The 21,027-nt window shown below is 35.0% G+C and overlaps 1 protein-coding gene across 1 annotated transcript in view; it reads left to right on the forward strand.

Moving 5' to 3' along the window:
- Positions 1–256: 256 nt before the first annotated feature.
- CACNA2D3 (calcium voltage-gated channel auxiliary subunit alpha2delta 3) overlaps positions 257–21,027 on the forward strand; it is a 397,438-nt gene continuing 376,667 nt past the window's right edge. The window contains exons 1-2 of the mRNA XM_062008364.1: positions 257–375; positions 990–1,071. Of these exons, the coding sequence (XP_061864348.1) occupies positions 257–375; positions 990–1,071 (201 nt within the window). The remainder of the gene's footprint in view (positions 376–989; positions 1,072–21,027) is intronic.

Genomic DNA, 21,027 nt, shown 5'->3' on the forward strand with positions numbered 1-21,027 from the left:
GGAAAAACGCTTGGCTGTTACCAGGGACACAATAGTTTTCAAGTCATTAGAGCTTCGCTTCTGTTCCTCTCCTTCCATTACACAGAGAGGGTCATTCTTTGGAGGGATGAGGATGGAACTGTGACTTCTTCCAGTGCTTATTCTTCTAGTGGAGGGAATAAGGGTGGGTAGAGAGGCTTTACAAGCAAAACCCCCTGCTGCTGAATTTAGCTTTACTTGAATTTCCCCCAAATCTTTCTAGGCACAGAGAGGCACAATGCCAGAGAATATGAATCTTCTTCGGGCTTTTTGTGGGTTTTTCTTTATCTTCTGGACAGCTTTTAACACAGCCTTAGTGGATGTGGTTGGATCGGAGCAGCAGATCCCCTTGTCTGTGTAAGTGCTTTCGTGTTATTGCTCTCAGGACCATGTTCAAGGATGAGAACTTAACTGCTGAAGTTCTTATCATTTTGTCTTTTAAGTATTTGACTGTTTAAGGCACCTTTGCTCCTTTGTCACCTGTGTTTAAAGTGGGAGTCTCTAATGCATTCAACACTACTTTATTTTTATTGTAGAAACGTGTGTTTTGAGTATGTGACCGCAGAGTCTTAAGTGCTTGTGTTTGCTGAAGTTGATGCTGTTAACTCCTTTTCATGTGAGAAGTTATCCTTCAGAACTGTTTTGACATTTTATCTGTTTCTTTCTTTTGAATTGATATTTCTTATGTTGTGCCAAAATATATTTCTGTGCAAGCTGATTCTTTAAATTTAAACAGCGTAGGTTGGCTAGTTTCAGATTAGAGGCCTTACCTTAGCACAGCATGTAGTTTGTGTTTATACTTGAACAGCTTTGCTAATCTTTTGCTATGCTTAGGTTCCTTAGTGAGCTCTTTAATGCAAAATTGCTAGGATCCTTCTGAGTGCAGCTGAAGCTGTTACAGTCTGTGTTGCTTGCTATGACATGTGTATTACATTTCTTCCTGTCTCTCATTTTTTTTTTTTCCCTCACAGTGTAAAGCTCTGGGCCTCAGCATTTGGTGGAGAGATCAAATCTATTGCAGCCAAGTACTCAGGTTCCCAGCTCCTGCAAAAGGTAAGGATGTCTTCATTTGCAATAAGGAAGGTTTTAACTGAGAAAATAGGGGCAGATTTATTTTTTTTAATGAGTAGGAAAGCAGTGCTGTACATGCTTTGGTCCAAGATCTATTTTTGTATTGCATACTGGTCCCTGGTGACTCTTTGCATTACACTGCGCTATCTGGAGAGTCCTTGATTAAAATGATATTTTTCTGTTTGGATGACTTTTTTTTGTTGTTAAAAAGTAAACAACAGTTATGTTTTGAAGTCTAGTCTTCAGCCTACGTGGAAGGTATTCTAATCTGCGTGCTGAATTGTGATGGTAATGTTTCTGTATAGAAACAGCTGCTTCTTATGAAAAATATTAACTTTGTTCAGGAGCAGAATTAGTGCATATTGTATTATTTTCACCCTGTGCTGTATGTACGTAATTCCTTGTATCAGGAGAAAGCGGCTGCGCTGTTGTTTGTCATCTCTGCAGTTTTTACAATCCCATTATTCCCCCAATCATCTCAACCCAGTGCTGGGATGTATTACATCATTACAGATAAGAGGAATGAATGTGGTTATCTTCTTGCTCAGCTGCACAGCTGGGTAATAAGCTAGTGTAGCATTGCAAAAACTTGAGAAATTGGTATAAGTCTCCATAATTGGGGCAGAGGGTAATGAGAAAGCGGATTTGAGTATTAGGTATATAACAAGGACTCTGTCTACTCTAATTTAAATACTCAACCTATATGAAGTTCTGTATTGTAGACTATTTTTACAGCAATTGCTGAAAAAACACAATAAGAGACTGAGGAATATGTTAAAGATTTAAAGACTGCGATTTTGCAGCATTTAATACATGATCCTTGAAATGCAATATGGAAATGAGAAAACACCAAGACATTCCCTGACTACAGACACTCATTCAACACATCTGTTAAATTTCTGCTCTGTTTTTGACGTAGTTTTAAGTTCTGAGCAACACACAATTATATTTTGGTTTTTGGTCTGGTTATGGAGGAAATGATTCCTTCAGTTTGTGGCACTTATTTTGAAAGGGTTATATATGTGCGAAATTATGTAACGGACGGTACATTTAGCAGTTAAGATAAAAAGCTTATGCTATCCATGCAAAATAAAAGCAACTGACTTAATGATTACTAAAGGCGTATAAGTTCCTTGGCAGTACCTTTCTTTTCAGTGTTGTATGCCCAGGACTGCAAAGCATGAACTTCACTAAGCTAAAACACAGAGCGATTAAGGAAAAAAAAAATTTGAGGTCTCTCACTATATTTCAAGGCCATTGAATGGCTTTGCTTTAATATTGGGCAAACATTAATTTTAATCTGGAAATCTGAATATTCAGTATTTCTCATACTTCTAGTTCACATTCTTTAAAGTCTGTGTAGTCTTATCACATTTTTGTATGAACTCTTTAAATTTAGAAAGCAGATGGACCTTTTCAGTTTTGATTATTGTCTAATGAAGTATTATTAAAAGGCTTCCTTTTTTTTTTTTACTGGGCCATAACAAGCAGGTACCTTTAACTTTGGAACAGGTCCATGCGCAGCCATTTTTGCACTAAAATGGCTTCAAAATTAAATTATTGAAAAGAAATAGTCTGTATATAGAATATATGGTATTTAGCAATCGTGCTAAAATCCACAAAGAATCAGTATGAGGTCTTTAATTGTTATTCTCTTCCTCATAGTATATACTGCTGTCATCCTTTCTGCAATGTATTTTTTCCCTCTGAAGTAATAAGATTTCTTTCTATTGGTTGTTATAATTATAGGTAATTGGAAGCTATTCATTGTACCTTTCATCAGCATCCTTTCTATTTCACTAACAAATCTGTGCTCATTTTTGAAGGTGGACAGTGTATGTTCATTCCAAGCTATTCTGCTTTTGTTCCTTTTGTTATGATGTTTCATTTTTGAATGAAAAATGAAAGGTAAAACATAGATTTGACAGGTATTTAGCACTTCTATTCCTCTTGTCACATCCTATATTGTGTTTTGCTGTGGTGTTTGTTTTTTCTTCTTCTCTTCCGGTTACAGGAGTTTTAGGAAACCTCTGGGGATTTTTATTTTTGTTTAAATTTCCCAGTATCTCTGTCCTTTTAAGCTTGCTATTTCTTGCTCTGATGGTAGAAAATAAGCCTAGATGACAAATGACTTCAACATGTATCTTTTTGCATTGTTATAAAGTATATTTTGTCTGTAAGCAGAGGTAACTAAAAACATAGCAAATTTCGAGATTTGCAAGTATTTTCAACATGCAAATTCAGTGGCAGAAGTTGTCATAATGATTAAGGAAGTATTACCACAGTAGGACTCTAAATGCAAATGCGTTTTTTTCTTCCCTTCTCCCCGCTAACCAGTTATCAAAACCCATTTGGAATTTAGTGTGAGCTCTAGGTGATCGAAGTCAGTGTTGTTTTCAACTCAGGATTCCACTTTTAGAAAGAACATGACTTTTAATATTACTGGAGGAATCAGATTCTGTGACTATGAACTGAGCATCATGAAAATGAAAATATAAAATGTGCAGATAATTATGTATCTGGGCAGTATAGATTTCTCAATTTGCAACTGTTTTGTAGTGTCTTTAATAAAGTATTGCTAAATGAAAAATTAATGTAAAGCTTACTTATTTACTTTGTTAGTATGTATAGTTAGCACTGCTTTTAAAGAAATGCATGTGAAATCAAAGCTTGACTGACAGTCTGTACTGCCCAAATGTTTTACATGTTATTGTTTGGCTCACAGAAAATTCAGTGAAGTTAAATTTTGCCAGGTTGTACCTGTAAATACTGATTTGAGTTGTTATAGTTCTTAAGCCTTGCTGTACTTTGAACATGACATGAGTAACCAGCATTGCTTTTGTCCTGAGTTTAAGCAAGGTGCCTTAGAGTTGTTTTTGTCATTTTTTTGAAACAATGTGTTGTTTAAGAAAACATTGTTTCCCTTTCTCTAATGGAGTGTTTTATTGTTTTGTTGCATTAAGATAATCTTAGCCAAATATGTTGTTGTGCCTCCTAAGAGCGTATAGGGATATATGACATTTTTTCTCAAATTTACTTTAGATGAAATACAGACACTGTGAACAGCTTAGAAAATAATAGTTCAGTGAATAAGTTTAGAAATTATGATGATGAGCTTTTAAGCAAAAATAACAAAAAATATAGCGTTTTGATGTTTTACTACTTGCTTTCAGAGTACAAGAAGACGGTTCTGTGTTTAAAAAACAATGTAGAAGGAATTAGGATAACTTTTTCCAGGTTATCTAATTTATGGAGGTTTTACAGGTTTCATAAAGATATGGCGTTGTACAAGAAGCTGCTTTTGCTCTAGAGGCATGCATACTCTTCGCATACTTAGCAAATACTGCTGGGGCCTAAGAATTGATTCAAATTTTGTCTCTTAGGAGCTTATATTTTTTTTTTCCCTTAGGCTTTCAAAAGACATCTGCCTCATTTGAATCTCGACACTTCTTTAAACTTTTTAAAAAATACTCTGATTGTTTAGTGAGCCCTGTGGTAAATGTAGGAGTGTTGGCCCGCTGGGAAAGACAGGTTTTAAGTACAAGATGCAAAACAAGAGTTAGGTGCCAGAAAAATATTCACTTAAGCTGCTCTGGAGGAAGAGTCTTTAGGGAATGCTACTGTTCACTTTACAATGTCTGTGGTAATAACATGTTTTCAATTCCATGGTGTTGCAAAAAAAAAAAAAGAAGGAATGAAATGTAAGCAAAACATGCAGGTAATGTGAGTTTTATGTATGTTAGAAATATTGTTAAACACTAAAGCTTTTCTAGTATCAATGAAGTGTCTGATTGTCTAAGAAAAAATACAGTGTGGTCTATGCTTTCTCAAATTTATTTTGAAGAGAGTACTTCTGTAAAAGTATTCTGAGCTTCAATAATTCATGATCTGGTCCTGAATAGTCAATATTATTATATTGCAAATAAAAAACCAGTTTGTAACTGAAAAGAACCTTTTATTTTTCAGTTCTATGGTAAAGGTTTCTTATTGAAGACAAACTTGTTTAAGGCACTCTTGGATTTTTCTTATGTAAGTTGTCTAATGGGAGTCTTCAGTGTTATGTAAGTACTGGAGCAGTCTGTAGTCTGCATCTGCCTGCTCCTTTCAGTAAATTCCTCATTGTCTTAGGAGTCCTAAAATCGTTGTGTTTTCTCAAAGGAGGTTTTAAAATCAGCATAGTATTCCTATTTTGAAAGCTTCAGCATTGCATCTTACTAACTAGATTTGGGGCTGTGTCGTCTTAGTTTCTTACAACTATGGAAATGTCAGTGCCAAACTAATATAATGGGGTGATTTAGATCAATTAGTATTCAGCTAGTGTATCTGATTCGTGCAGTACATCTATCTTTAGTTTTATATCATATAATAGTGACTTAAATTCTTAGAGAAGTTTAATCTGATCATCTTGACATTAATTGCTTTTCTTTTTTATGCTTTTTGCTGGTTTTGGTCTTTTTAGGCTGTTTCTTCTTTGCCTGAGATGCTGCAACTACTGCTTTGAAGGAAGGGTCAGTAGGATTGAGATGTGCTGTTTAAAGGACAGATATAGACTTGCTTCTTGGATATTAATTTAAATGTCAGACAGATAAGCAGCTTTAAATCTGAGAACACTGATTTTTTTTTTCCTATTAAAAATTGGAAAAAAGGGATTAAAAAAGTAGACATACAACTGAAAACAATTCAAACCCCACAAACCAACACCACCACTCCAAAACCTCCAAACCAACAACATCAACCCTCTTCCCTACAACCAAAAAAACACACCAACCCAAACTCAGAAAACCTATCAGCCAGTGGTAGAGTTTACCAAAAGCTCTAATTAGAGTTAATTCATTTTTATTCAGATTCCTGAAATCTGGATTATGTCAAATGGGTCTCCTAGCGCAGAATGAAAATCAAGCATTGGAAAATAAAACAAATGTGCACCTGAGAATCTTAAAACATTTTAATTCTGATGATTAATGCAAATGATGTTTTGAATCTTGCAGTGCTTGAACTACCATCCCCTTTAATTCTCACAGATCTTTGGGCTACATGAATTACTAGGTTATTTTTTGTGCCAAACTACTTACAGAGCATTTCAGTGTGTTTATTGAAGTATTTAACGTTATCTGCACACATAAAGGTGTAAATTCTTTTGGATAGATATTTTAATTTTTCTTTGTCCAAGAAAAAAAAAAATCAACTTTCATACGCTACTAACATATTAAGTGGAAAAACCACTGCTCCAACACTAATTTTCAGCTAGCATATTGATTTGCAGAGGAAAAGATCACAGTGTTATCAAATTTTCAGTAGTGCGATATCTCTTAATAGCAGAATATTTTTTCCTTCTATCTCGTAACAAAGTTCTGCCTTCTGCAGAGGTATTGGAAAATTTTCCTTGCCTTCAGTGTTGTTAGAACTGCAACCCGAATATCTATGGTTTTACTCTCATTTCTTGTTAAAATGTTACAACAGGAGTAATAATTTCTTGGTGTTGGTAATGTTTTTAAAATGTAGTCTAAATCATAATGAACATCATTGTTTCACATTTCTCTAACTAAAAGTAAAGCCCTATTTTAAGCCATGCTGATTTCTCTTCTGCCATCAGCACTCTATATTTTTCAGTATTTTCTGTGTCTTTCTGGGTTTTGTAAGCACAGCGTCTCTTACTTGTATTATTGAAACTAAATATGTTCTATTGTAATAGAAATATGAGATGGCTTCAGTAAGTTTATGATACAGGCATTAAACTTTCAATAATGTCTTTTAATATGGAAATTATTGAGTGGACAATCCAACTGGAAAACATCAGATCTTGAAAGGGAATGAGTACTAATTCCATTGCTTAATGCATTTATGGTTGTTTTGTTTTCACATCCTGTATTGGAAAATGCTTACATTTCAAGGTTAAAAGAGCCAGTCTCCATGCAAATTATCTTGACAGTGAAGGTATGTAGAGCTGTGAATAGATGCCACATAGTAGTGGTGATTCACTTTTAAGCAGCTGCTAATCAATACTCTACACTTTCAAATGTCATTACTGTTCTGTAGGGTACAATTTTTTGTTGCTAATGATAAGTGGTTACACATTGTGCAACACAAATTATATATTGATAGGATAAACTGCCTTTTAAGTTGCTGTGAAAGCTTCACCAAAATATCTTAATGAAATAATTTAATACGTTGGCCTCATAAAGTTCCATTATGCTTTTTCTACATATAATGTTTTTTTCAATTTTGCAATTGTGTGAATGCTTTTGTCACCTGATTTAGCCTCTGCCCAGTTCATTTGTAAAACTTAAGTTCTCTCCTAGTGAATGACCAAATCACTGCCAAATTTTTATTTAAAAGGGAAGTCTGTGCAAAAGCACTTAAAAAAACCAACAAAACCACTTGGAGAGAAGTCTTGGAAACCTTTCCAGAAAGGATTAATTCTATGGACAAATACTTTTTGAAAATATCCTTCTCTCAGATTTCCTAGGATTATTATAGATGGAGTTATCCATCTTATAGCTGATAATCCTTAGAAACAGCATACTACTGATGTTGATGTAAGACATGAGAAGATTGTAATTGGTCCAGAGAGACAGATTGTTCACAAATGTTACAACCGTAGTATCAACTTAAATTTGGGAATAAAATAGTAAATAAATATAGAGTACAGGAACTAAGCTGTCATAAATCCCTCCTGCCTAAGAGTTTGCTTCATGCAGTCTTTAGCAGGGTCTTAGCAGTAGCCAGAGCAACTCAGATTGTTTTAATGAGCTGGACTTGTGTTGACAGTAGGATAGAAGTCAAGTTTAGAAGGAAATAATTTGGTCAGAAAAAGGTAAAGTAAGGCCATTTCATCAATGGTGCTCTTTTGAAAGGAAGGGAGAAACAGATTTGAATTTATAGTGAAGTTAGTGTTAGGTGCATATATTTAAAATGATCTGGATTAAAATCATGGACAAGCATATGGGTGGGATGTGGTTTTCTTCAAAATGTATCTTGAAAATAGGACTGCCTGAGCAACACTTGGTGCCAGGCAATTTTAAAGGAAGGAGAGGGTAGTTGAAAAGGCAAAAAGGATTCCATAGTAGGTGACAGAAATAAGGAATATGCTTTGTATAGGATTTTAATTTCCTGAAAATAAGATTCAAGTTTATCTTCTGGAAGATCCCAAACACAGGAAAAATGCATTGCTCCCAGAAGACTTTTTCCAAGTCTATTAGGAAGCAGATTACCTTAGCAAGAGTGATAGAGGCAAAAATGGGCAGAATTGTTGCTGCTTTTCTTAGACTTTAGGTAGACATTTGTAATTTTGTGTAGATGCCTTCAGAGGGACTGAATTTTTACACTAGCTTCCTGTTATACATATTTCATAAGCATCAAAAGTAATTGTATTTTTTCTTTGATGTCTACATCTATGCACAATGGAGCTTTGTGATGTTATCTTAAGACACAATTGGGGAGTCCTTCAACTTTCAGAGCAAACCCAGGTTATAGAACACTGTTGTCATTGCTGTACAGATTGACCAATTTGGCTGAACATTTGTTATGGTTTGTTTGTTGTGTTGTTTTTTTTTTTTCCTCCTTTATAAGCATATAATGAAGTTATCTTACTAAAATACTTTTTATTCTTTTAACACAGAAGGATAAATACATTAAAAATAACAGTTTAAACTTGTAAGAAGTCTTCGTCTATTTGACTTGAAGTCCAGCAGTCATATATGGCAAGGGATAGTTGTTCTAGATGTCCCAATATGTTGTTATATAACTAGGATGTACATAGGTAAGAGTTTAATTTGGGCTTGTAAGAGTGGTATGTTTCAATGAGAGAGAAGGAAATGATAGATTAGATGTAAGGTCCTGGTTTATTCCTTATGTACCTGACACATGTTCTTGTGCTTTGCTATCAACAGTTGTTGATATTCAGTAAAATTTGTTCTTTTCTTATTCTTGATAAGAGTTCTTTTTGCTTTTAAGTAGAGCCTTGTTGGTTGGATGTAGTCACCAAGGCATATAGATTCTGGCAATGACTCTCAATCAGACAAGTGTTTGACAGGTGCCTGTTTCTAGACACTTGTTCTGTCTGTCAAGATTCCTGAAAGAACCATAAATTTAAACCAGTACATTTCATTAAGGCAGCCAAAACAATTTTTAAAATATTAGAAGCGTTCTCTTTGTCAGAGCACTTGCTCCTAGTCCTGTCTTTTGCCTTCCTTAATTTGACATGTTATTTCATTGTTTTCTTTGTCTATCTCTGTCCTTCTCACTGTGAACCATCTTGTGTATCTTAAAATTTAATCTTTCTGTTCTAAAAGTGGCAGATGTTGTAAAGAAAAATCTTTTTTTTCCAAGATGAATACCAAATGCTTTGCATACATCAGTTTGCAGTACAGGGGACACGTAAGGGTAGTTATTACTGGTTGAAGAAGTAAAGAAGTATTACTGGAAGTAAAAGATGCAAGAAAAAGTTGTTCTCAGGTCCAGTAACAAAAATCTTGTGGTCATCTGATCTGCTTCATAAGATGTAAGGTGAGTATCTATGTCTAATTGGTTCAGCATATTGAGGATTAATGTGTGGTTCCTCTTGATTGTTCATTAATTAGCTTGCTTCTATGTATGACTGACAGTAGTTTCCTTATTGAAGCTTTACTCTTAACTTTTAGGAAAAAGTGGGAATTACTTCTGAGCTTCTAATAGCCTCATGAAATGTCTTCCTTTGTACTGAAAACGCAGAGTTGAGTAGATCTCCTGATTAATAGAGAATATACTGAATTTAAAAATTCTAGTTGTATGGTTAGAGCTGAGAGATTTGGCATCAATGACTCAGCAAACCTGGTTCTGGAAAAAAAACATGATCTTCCTGTTTTGTTCAACTGTCTAACTCTCTCTTCCACTCTGAAACTTAATTCATAATAATATCTGGAATTGTGGAATAATTCATTCTATAAGAAGGTTTAGAAGGTCTTTTAACTCAACTTTTTATGTTCTAAGTGTTGTCAACACTAAAATTGGTCCAAATTTCTTGGGGAATGGAATATGATCTTCAGAACCTTCAAGGAAAAAGATAAGTTCTTTTGTTCCAATCCTTGACTTGAATCTGTAAGAAGTTAGTTGCTTAAACTGGAGCTTCCTATTTTGATTTACAACTGCTGTTTGTCATTTATCCTACTGAACATCTCCATAAATAGCTTTGTTTCATCTTCTCCATAACTTCCATGTAGGAAGTATTGAAAGACTTGATGCCTTGTCATGGCAAGCCTCCCTTAGGTCCTCAGTCATAGACAATATTATACCATATTTTAGTTACATGGTTAGGTTTGGAAGCTTTCTTTTCTGACCCATTCTTTTGAAGTAGTTTGCATAATGTTACAGACTCTTAATCTGAACTTTCTACTGTTTAATATCCAGGTGGGATTTTTTCCACACTTCTGTTCTCACAATAGGACAATGTAACTGTGCTCATAATTATGAAGTCTCAAGTAATTTCCACTAAGTTGATTGCACAAATGGGAAGTGGGTTTTTTTGTTTGCTTTTTTTTTTTTTTTTTAATTTCTCATGCTAACACAGGAATTTCCCTTCTAGGGCTAAGACCAGTCATTTAGCTCCTAGATGCTTTGCTAGCTGTTTTCTATCTTTATCAACCACAATATCCTAAGTGAACATCGTATTGTAGAGAAATAATTTATCAGCTGGTAGTTTTTATGTCTTATTGTCTGTTTTTACTTTAAATTATTCTGTGGTAGCTGGAAAGGAGCTTCTTCATGCTTTTATATAGAAAGAAGAATTTGACTTGCTTTCCTAGGAAGCTGGAGTCAAAATGATGCAGTTGTCATGTCTCTAGCCTGTTAGATAAAAGCTTTGTGAAAAGCTATTTTCAAAGCGTAATGAAAACTTTGGTCGGGGCCACAGATTGTTGTGTTTCTGTTGTTCCTCTAGGTGATATCTTAATATTTGGCTATTCAATATACTCACAACATTTTGTGTCAAGCTATCAGAGTTGCTAATTTTCAAGACAAAAAAAGATCTATATAGTATGGCTATTAAAATTTGATGTGTCGGGAACACCTCATTGGTCACAAAACTAGATAATCTTTTTCTAAAGTGACAAAGTTTCAAAGATAAAAAGCAGGAATATTCAAACTTTTAGCTTTACCTTGAAGCTAAATGACTATCATTTTATGACAACTGTGAAAAATATATAGCTGCTGAGCTATTTGTACATGATGCTATCATATTAGATTAATAGAAATTTTCACTGATAATGAAAGCTGATAGGAGGCTAAGAGTAAGGCTTTATATTATGACTTGCAGCCATTGACTATCTGCATCCAACAGATTTATTACCCTTTATGCACATCATTCCTGTTACAATATCTTCTGCCACTTCCTCAACAAAGTACAAGAAGAAAGATCATTTTATAGATGTCATGATGCAAAAAATTTGAGCACTCACTTCCCACTTGAGACTTCCACTTATTGTTACCAACTGCAAGGCAGTTTTGCAGTAGAAGTAGAGATGAATTCCGACATCTCCCTGCAATTTTTTGTGAAAACATAGCAGGGGGAGATGTGTATATAGCATATGAAAGAAAACTGGAGGACTTCTGTTGACCAAGTCACATTTTAATTGTCCTGTTAAAATCAAAGGATTCTGATGTATCTGTATCCTTATCCCAGGTTTGTGATAACTTTCTTGATGATCTGGTTAGGCCACATTCAGTGAAGCCCTTAAGTGGGATATAAACTTAACCTGTAAGGAGGTTGCACGTGAAAATCCGGTATGTGTGGGTGGCAGTAGGATTTCATCCAAGAGCCTTGAATTTAAAGTTAAAACTGCATGCAGAATCTACACTCCCACCCTCAAAAGGAGTCATCTTTCCCTACCTTTTCCATGCTAAATGGGCCTAGCAATACTGCCCTTTTCTTTAAATTTCTAAACTTTGGAAGTGTTTGGATCTGGAGCAATGGTTTTTGTAGAGTATTTAGCATATGGAGAGGATCAGGTGGTGAAGAACACCATTAGCATATGTATGAAATAAAGCGAAGTAGATGGAATGGATCATCTCAGAGAGCTACAAAGCATTAATTTTAATACATTTTAAATAAAACTACTTTCACTACTGAGAAGATAAATGGCTTCCTATAATAGTCTTGAATAACTATAAAATTGATAGAAACTGTCTTATTTCTGCTGTTGATATTTGGTATCTGTAGTTGGCAATAAATCTCCATATGGCATTGTGCTGGCAAGTGAAATGGAACCCTTTCTTTTCAGTGATTACTTCTTCCCATGCTCTGAATACAAAGTGATATGCTGATATAAGAAAGTAATTTTCCATTTTGTAAACTTTTTCTGCTTTCCTTTATACTTTTTTTCCCCCTACCCTGGTACTTTTCTTTTTCCATGTAACTACAGTTCTGCACTTTTTTTGATCTAGATTCTTCAGATGTTTTCTGACATTTCTGATTTTCTTCCAAGTGAGATCCAACCAAGAAAATTTATTGTAGAGTCAGATTCATAAGTGTCAAATTTGGAATCAAACAATTTTCTTTATACCTTTATGGGTAGATGATTATTTCTGTCTGTATTACAATTAGCATATAAATTTATTTCCTATGAGTGCTTTCTCATTCTGTCCTTCTCTGTGCTCCCACTTGTTTATGGACATTGTGTTTTTTCTCTGGAAATTTTTACCAGTAATGTATTTTTTCAGTGCCTTGAACAGGTATAATCATAATGCTGCCATGAAAATCTGGTCAGTTGGAGAAAAATATGCAGAAATAAAATGAATAATAGCTTAACACTTTTAATACGTAAGAATGAGGGAAGATTATGCAAATACAAGTGTAATTCTTAAATTACCTTTTAAGTTATTACGTTTGAACCTTTAAAATAAGGAATAAATATATTAGAATCCACTGGTGCACCTTACAGGTTGTGAACATAATTAGAAAAAGACAATGAACTTAGCTGTATATTGTATGGCACCTTCAAGGAAGAGGGTGGATGGGAAGTGAGACAGGATTCCCTCCAAAATTAAGTGAAAACCTTCTAGCAGGTGAGATGAATTTACTGCATCTTTCTGACAGTACAAATTGCAGGGAGAAATCTGTATCAGGAAGCTACTGCAGTCTATTTAATAAAGAGCTAAAAGTGAGAATAGATGCATATGAAGGTAGTAAGGCGAAGAGGGATGAAATGCATTGGGAGTAAAGTAGCAGAATGCCTGAAGAAAGTCGTGTTTTTTTTCCTCTGTAGTTTAATACAACTGGATAATCTATTTGTGTGAAATTCAGTCCATGTCTCTGTTGATAACTTTTGACAATTCTGTTGAAATACTATTTTTCATATTCAATATGTACAAGCCACAGTCAGAAGTCTGTTTAGCTATTTTTGAAATGTATGAGTATCATGTGATTTCAAAACTTTTGCCAACAGGAAAATTAAGATGAAATTATATTCTAAGCAATATTAATTCAGAAATAGTAGCCAAAATTAAAGTATATATTAGTAATTACATAATTCTGCCTTCTGTATTTGGCTTCACAGATACCTTAAAATTTGAATGCTTTAACATTTGTAAAAAAATTGATCTTTGAAGTCCTTTATTCTGTACAACCTCAGTGTAACAGCAGTGGAATTCAACTACATTCACAACTTGATGCTGATCTTGTCCAGCCCACCTGAAGCATGTTATTAGTGTAAATGTGTTTGTTCAGTAGAACTTCCTTAGCATTACAAGATGTCTGGGGAATTTTGCCTGAAAAACTATGATAGAAAATGGGATTATATGAGAGATTGAGACATATATTTATGTGTTGGAATAATTTGAATGTTAGTGTGTAGAATTATTCATGTATGGCCGTGTTTATCTGATTGCACACTGTTTATTTATCTTGGTTTATAAATATACAGAAGTTGTATAGCTGAAAACTCTAATTATTCTGAACATAATTTGTCAGACAAAACCAGCTGCTAAGTCAGCTTTTCTCAAGAATCTTCAGTAAAATGCACAACCTAAAAAATAGTGTAATGAAAAGTATAAAGTTCTCATTCTTCACACAAATTCTCTGTGCCTATTTGATATCTTCCTCTTAAGAGCATAGTAGAAACCTATGGCTTTCTGGTGTGTCTAGAACAACAAATCAAGGTAAACTGTACTGTAGTTTGCATTGCTTGAATTTCACTTTAAGTCTTCAATGTTACAGGAGGACTTTGTAATTTGGAAGAGATGATCATTTCATGTCTTAGTTACTGTCTGAAATGTCAATGTCAACATTGACTAGTTGGTGCAATCATTATGTCAAATTAAGTAATGCTCTTTCGTCTTTAGAAGCCTCCAAAAACCCGTAGATTGGGTTTTGCAACAACCTGTTTTATTGATCTTCTGCAATTAAATTCTTACATATGTCTGGTTCAATATAACATATATAAAGATGTGCAAAATTCTGCTTAGCAGCTGCAGCTGAAGAGGTTTGATGACAAGTTGTGTGCAATATTAGCTTTTGTGAGGTATTTTTTCTTTTGTTTTGGTATTCTTTTTGGGATTTATTGCTGTTCGGGTTTTTTTGTTTGTTTTTTTTTTTAAATGAAAATGCCATAAAATATCACAAGTGTGTATTGATGAGTGATATAGTTGACTGAACAAGTTGATTTTTCTCTCTCTTACAACAGCAATGTTGTCAAAAAAGAGCATTCCTGGAGTCTCTGTAATATAACATCTGTTTCTAAAAGCTTAGGAACTTGAATGAAAACAAGGTGTGTACAGAATTAATGTTATTATTTCAATCTCATGTAAAAGTAAACTAATTACTACAACGTTTGAATTCACTTGAGTTCAGGAGCAATTAAGGCAAGTGCAAATTGGAGTTACTTTGCTTGTTTATATGAGTAGCACTGCTGAAGCATCTTTTTTGGTAATGTTATCCATGCTTTTAGTGAAAGAATAGCTGATTCTGTGTTGACGGAAGTCACAATTGTTGATGAGAAATGATGTGAAGAACAAAACTAATTGCTGCTGGATTGACAGCTAGTTAAGGTACATGTAAGTTAAAAAAAAACCCAAAAAACAAAAAACACCAAACCCATGTATCTACTGTATATGAATAGTTCTATGTTTATTATGACCGTATGCTGCCTTGTAAGCCTTTAAACCAGTACTTAGAATGTTAACAATTGTATAAATTGCAAAAGGATTGGATCTGCAATCTGGAAGTTTTCTTTTTATATTGATGGTAGTCATATGCAATAATGAGACTATATTCTATTGGAAAGAGGTGTAGAATGTTTGAGGATGCAGTGCTTTTTAGACTGGAAAAACATAACAGTTTAAACATGAAGAGTAATTATAAATCTCGTTGATGGCTTCACATTAAGTCCAGTTGTAATTTATTTTAACTGCAGAAGTGTATGTACTTTGCCAATTTTTACTTTTTCTCCTTGGTGGTTAGGAGGTTAGAATTGAAAGATGGCTTTTATTTCCTGATTTAATTGCCTAAAAAGAGAAGTAACTGTAATAGAATCCCATTTCTTGTAGGTGAACAATAAAATAAGGTACTCTCACCTAGTGACTTTAACATATGCACTCCCTAATTATTCTGTTTGTTCCTTCCCAGAGGAACTGACAGTACTTCTATGGCATCACATTTCTCCTTAGTCACGTACGAGGAATTGGTTTTTTCCTTCTTCAGCTTCATCTACAACAGATCTTTCACCTTAAGTGTTTATTTTTCTTTACCTTTCTGATACTGTTTCACTTCTTTCCCAATTCACCGACCTCACTTCAGATTTCCAATACTATTTAATAATTGACTTTTTCAGAACATAGCTTTTTAAAATCCTGTTTTCAGATTTATTCCTATGCCTTAACTTAGAAATTCACACGCTCATGTGGATGTAGTAAAGCCATTAGTACCTTATTGGCTCTTTCAAATATCCCAATGTCCATCTCTTAAGAAATAAATCTATCCTTGATATACAGGGGATCATAGAATAATTTGATTGGGAAAAGACCTTTAAGATCATGGAGTTCAACTGTTAATGTTGCCAATTCCACCACTAAACCTAAGTGCCACATTTGTCCCGAAGTGCCACATCTACACATCTTTTAAATGCCTTCAGGGATGGTGGCTCAACTTCCCTGGGCAGTCTGTTCCAATGCTTGACAACCCTTCCAGTGAAGAAATATTTCCTAATATCCAATCTAAATCTTCTTGAGACTGTTAACTCTTGTCCTAGGACCTGTTAATTTGGAATTCTCTATTTCTACAGGTATTATTCTATATCTTAAATGCATCTTGCTATTGAGTAGATTTAGTGTAGAATTTTTCCTTGACTGTAGAATGCAATCTCATATAGAAAGTGTGAATGATTCTCTGCTCGTAGTGAATCTATTTTCCTACTGTTGCCCTAAATTAATTCTGTAATCTGTAGTGAACCCCATTGATACTTCCAGACAAAGGAAATTGTGGGGAAAAAAAAAACCCAGAACATGAAAATGTTTCTCACCACTCGAAGCTCTCCAAAGCTGGAAGAATTGTTTGAGATACAAAAGACAGTGGACAGGAGGATGCAGGAATAGAAGAAATATCATTAAAAGGAAAATTCTGAAAGCCTTCAGAATATTATTTTTCACATACTATTTCTTGCACTGGCAACTTCTTAGTGGTAAATTCTTTAATTTGATGATAAGGAAATGAGATTCGATACCCAAGTCTTGTTACTACGTGTGTCACCAGGGCTTCAGAGTGATCTTGAGCAAATGATTCTTTCATACATCTGTCTAATAGTAATGTCTTTGAGACAGTGTAGCTGACTTTTATGTTTTAAAGCTATCTGGTACTTTGCATCTACTGAAAAGGTGTAGAAGTGCTATCTGAAACTTCTTCTTAACTTGCCATTGTACCTACAGCTCTGATACCAGGAGGGCTGCAGCCCCGTCCTCCAACATGACACCTTCAGAATATTCCTGTTCCCATATTCCCACTTGCTGAAAAACCCACAATTACACTGCACAAGTTTCAGATTACTCCAGGTATCTCAGAGACCAGTTCAAAATGTATTTTCTTTTTCTAGTTTGATTTTCTTTTCTCAGGAGTTCTTCACATGTCTTGCTTCATTTTATACTTATTCTTCTCTATGCCTGTAGGTCATATTCTGTGACCACACACTTGGTAAATGTATAGTACTGACATTTTGGAGATGTACATATCACAAATTGAGATGTTTTAGGAAAGATGGATTTCTTACAAAACTATTTTTTAAAATTTCGATTAACTCTAAGTATATGATTTGACACCTCTATTTTCCCCTCAGAAGAACCTGTGTTTCTGGATCTCATCTGCAATAGTTATGGAATTGTTTTGGTTGGAAAATTACTTTAAGATCACTGAGTCCAAGCACAAGCTTAACACTGCCAAAGCCACCACTAACCCATGTCTGACAGCACTTTATCTATGAGTCTTAGATACTTCCAGGGATGATGATTCCACCTCACCCCTGGGCAGCTTGTGCTAGTGTCTGAGAAAAAAATCTCTCAGGAAAAATTCTCTTCCCAGTCTCCAACTTAAAAAATTTCCTCTTGTCCCATCATTTGTTTTGCTTGTGTTCAGTTAAACTTAAAAGTCAAGAAGGGTAACCATCATTATTTATTCAGAATGAATGTTAAATGAGATTCAAGTACCCTTACACAACAGAAGCAGATTATGATTGCGATATTAAAATATCCTTTTTCATAATAAGAACCTAGATTGTGCTTGTGATTTTTCCTGGTATTTTAAACAGTATTATTGAAATAGCTTGTATGTGTTTGAAGATGAGTAAGAAACACAATAGAATTCCATGGAAAAGGAAATAGAGGAAGCATGAAACAGCTTGCAGTTGTAAAGCCTTAAAAAGTTTTTTTCTATAAATGGACAAGATTGCCATTAAAAAGGAGGTAATTGGATTGGTTTCAAATCATATAACCATTAGCTTCTTTAGCACTACTGTGCTAAAAAGAGGTAAAAATAACTTTTTTATAGTTTTATACTTCTCTGTATTCCATGTTTAAAATTCAATTTTTAACACTATTTACCTGTCCCATGTACATCTTAAATTTTCCCTCATTGCTACTGACTGAAAGATTTTTATACGAGATGTTGTATATGTATGTACCATCCTTAAAAAAACCCAACAAACGCAAAACCACAGAAAATCTTCTACTAATTTACATGTGTTATGTAACTATATAAAGCATTCAGAGATAAAGATAAGAGAAGATATGAAGTTATGGAGTCATTTAAAATTTCTGTATCAGACAATTAGGATGTATTGTCATTAATGAATGTTGTCTACTTTTGTTGTTGATACTTTTTCTCCATCTAAATAGACCTTAAAAGTCATATAATAGAACGGTGATATGATTCCAAGGACCAGCTGATTATTTTTATAACCCGATTTAACCATGTTATTGGAGCACAAGAAAAAGCCTGATATAAAAAAAACCTAAAAACCCCTGTAAATTCTCCACCCTTCCATGTAATAATTGCTTTATGTGTGCAGGAATGAAAATACCTAAGGACTGCAGGAAGATGTTGTATTGCAGGTGGTGTTTGACCAGGCATGAAAAGAATCTCCCTTGCTCAGGTCTTTCTGGAATGTGGGGAAATTGTGAAGAAAGATTTACTCTGTTGTGCTACATGAGTATTAACAGCTTTCCATTATGAAACATAGGAATAAAGGAAAAAGTCTGTAGGTTGAAATTGGATACTATGGTTTCACTGTACTACACAAGCCAAATCTCTTATTCCCTGACCTTCTCAGAGCAGGATTTCTTTTTGTTTTTTGTATCTTTTGGAACCTTTTTTGACCTTTCCAAGGCAAATTTCTTTACAAATAAAAAAATATCTATAGCAACTCCCTTTAACAAAAAGGTGTCACATACCTTGCATACATCTTACTCTAAGACTCAGGGAGCCCTGGCAAAGGCTGCACAGGGCAGATTGTGGAATCTTCTTCTCTGGAAGTTTTATAAAACCCTCCTGGACACATTTCTCTGCAACCTAATCTAGGTAGTCTTGCTTTAATGAGGGGTTGGACTAGATGATCTCTAGAGGTCCCTTCCAACCCCTGTGATTCAGTTCTGGGACCCCCAACATGAGAAGGACATAGATGTACAGAGGAGGGATGTGAAAATGCTCAGGAGACTGGAGCACTTCTTTTATGAAGACAGGCAGGGAGAGTTGGCCTTTTTCAGCCTTCAGAAAAAAAGGCTTCAAGAGGACCTTATAGCAGCATTCTAGTACCTAAAAGGAGCCTACAAGAAAGCCAAAGAGGGAGTTTTTGCAAGAGCATGTAGTGATAGGACAAGGGGTAATGGCTTCAAACTGAAAGAGGGTAGATTTAGATTAGATGTAAAGAGGAAGTTCTCTGTGAGGATGGTGATGGACTGGAACTGGTTGCCCAGAGTGGTTATGACTGCCACATCCGTGGAAGTGTTCAAGGCCAGGACTTTACACAGCCTGGTCTAGTGGAAGAGGTCCCTGCTTATGGCATAGAGATTGGAACTAGATTATCTTTAAGCTCCCTTCCATCTCAAAAAATATATTCCTCCAGTGACTTTTAGTTAATCAGCTGATAGAAGATCAACTGTGGAAGTACCATTACTGTGAAAGTCACATTGTGAGTTTTAGTTGTACTGACTGCAGCAAGACTAATATCCTCATCAATTAATCATTGGTGTACAGCTCTCAGTCCAGCCCACACTTTGTCTATGAGCAGATTCTTACCTGGACATGATTAAGTTTAAGCCTTCATACTTGGATTTAAGTCAATGACAAAAAACCTTTAGTCCTGCTTTGAGTGAGCTGCTTGAAAAGTTCCTGTATTCAAGTTCCACTCTTACGTGTTTCTATAGTGAGCCTCTCCCACCTGGGTAATAAAAAATAGGTAGTTATGAACATGAAAGTTACAACATTTGCAAACATGAAAAAGATCTTTTTAACATTTTATTGATCTATTTTGATTACTCAAGATAACTCATCCTTCTCTACTGAGAGGATATAAATTTTCAGACATATGATTCCATCTTTCAGGAGATTTTCCCTAACCAGTGCAGTGTGCAAGCCAGACTTTTTAGCTAATCTATCTTTTCCCAACTTTTAAAAATAGACCCTTCAACGTTTCTGCAGTTGCCTGAGCATCTTCTGTCTATGATTTGTACTGCTTTTTTTTTTCTCCTGTCCTCTTTTAGTCCTGGCTAGTGGCTGTGGAATATGATGAATTCTATCTTCAGAACAAGTGAAAATACCTACAGAGTGTTTCACTCTGCTTTTGACTCCACTGGGCTAACTGCCAATCTTCCTTCTCAAATAAGGTATAGGCTCAATGACTACGTCCATACAGCCTTATGACAGGCAACAACGAGAGCGACTGTGAGAACAGCATGGTCTGCGATCTGTTCATTTTCCATTCATGTGACTGCTTTGGAAAGCAGACTGGCTGCAGCCTGCCAGTCTGGAAATCCTGGGCAACATGTTAAGCTACTAAACTCTACTGTATATGTTGCTGCCAGGCATGCTGGGGCAGGTGACATCTGTGGTCCCAAAGGCATCCTCTAGCTGTAGTTTTGGGCTGACTGTCTAGAGATCTGGGTGTCACATCTCAAGCATACTCAGTGGATGTCTTGCACTGTGACCTTTGTAAGACAAGAGAAGTACTTGTCATTGTTGGTCCTGATGTTTCCTGTACAAATTGTCACCTATATCTTTAAATTCTTTTTCTCTCCTCTAAGCCTGGATCCTCTTTCAGCTTCTCAAGATTTGTGATGACTTTGTAGGGTATGGACAAAACCTGACACATGGTTTAAGCCTCTTATATCATTTGTCCCTTTCCTTCAGTTTTTGTATCACTGCCAATGTGCTGATTCTTGAAGGTAACTTGTGTTGCTATCAAGTACTGTTTCTCAAAATAATTTGATACT

Source organism: Colius striatus, chromosome 15 (genome assembly GCF_028858725.1).
Source record: "Colius striatus isolate bColStr4 chromosome 15, bColStr4.1.hap1, whole genome shotgun sequence".
Classification (NCBI taxonomy): Eukaryota; Metazoa; Chordata; class Aves; order Coliiformes; family Coliidae; genus Colius; species Colius striatus.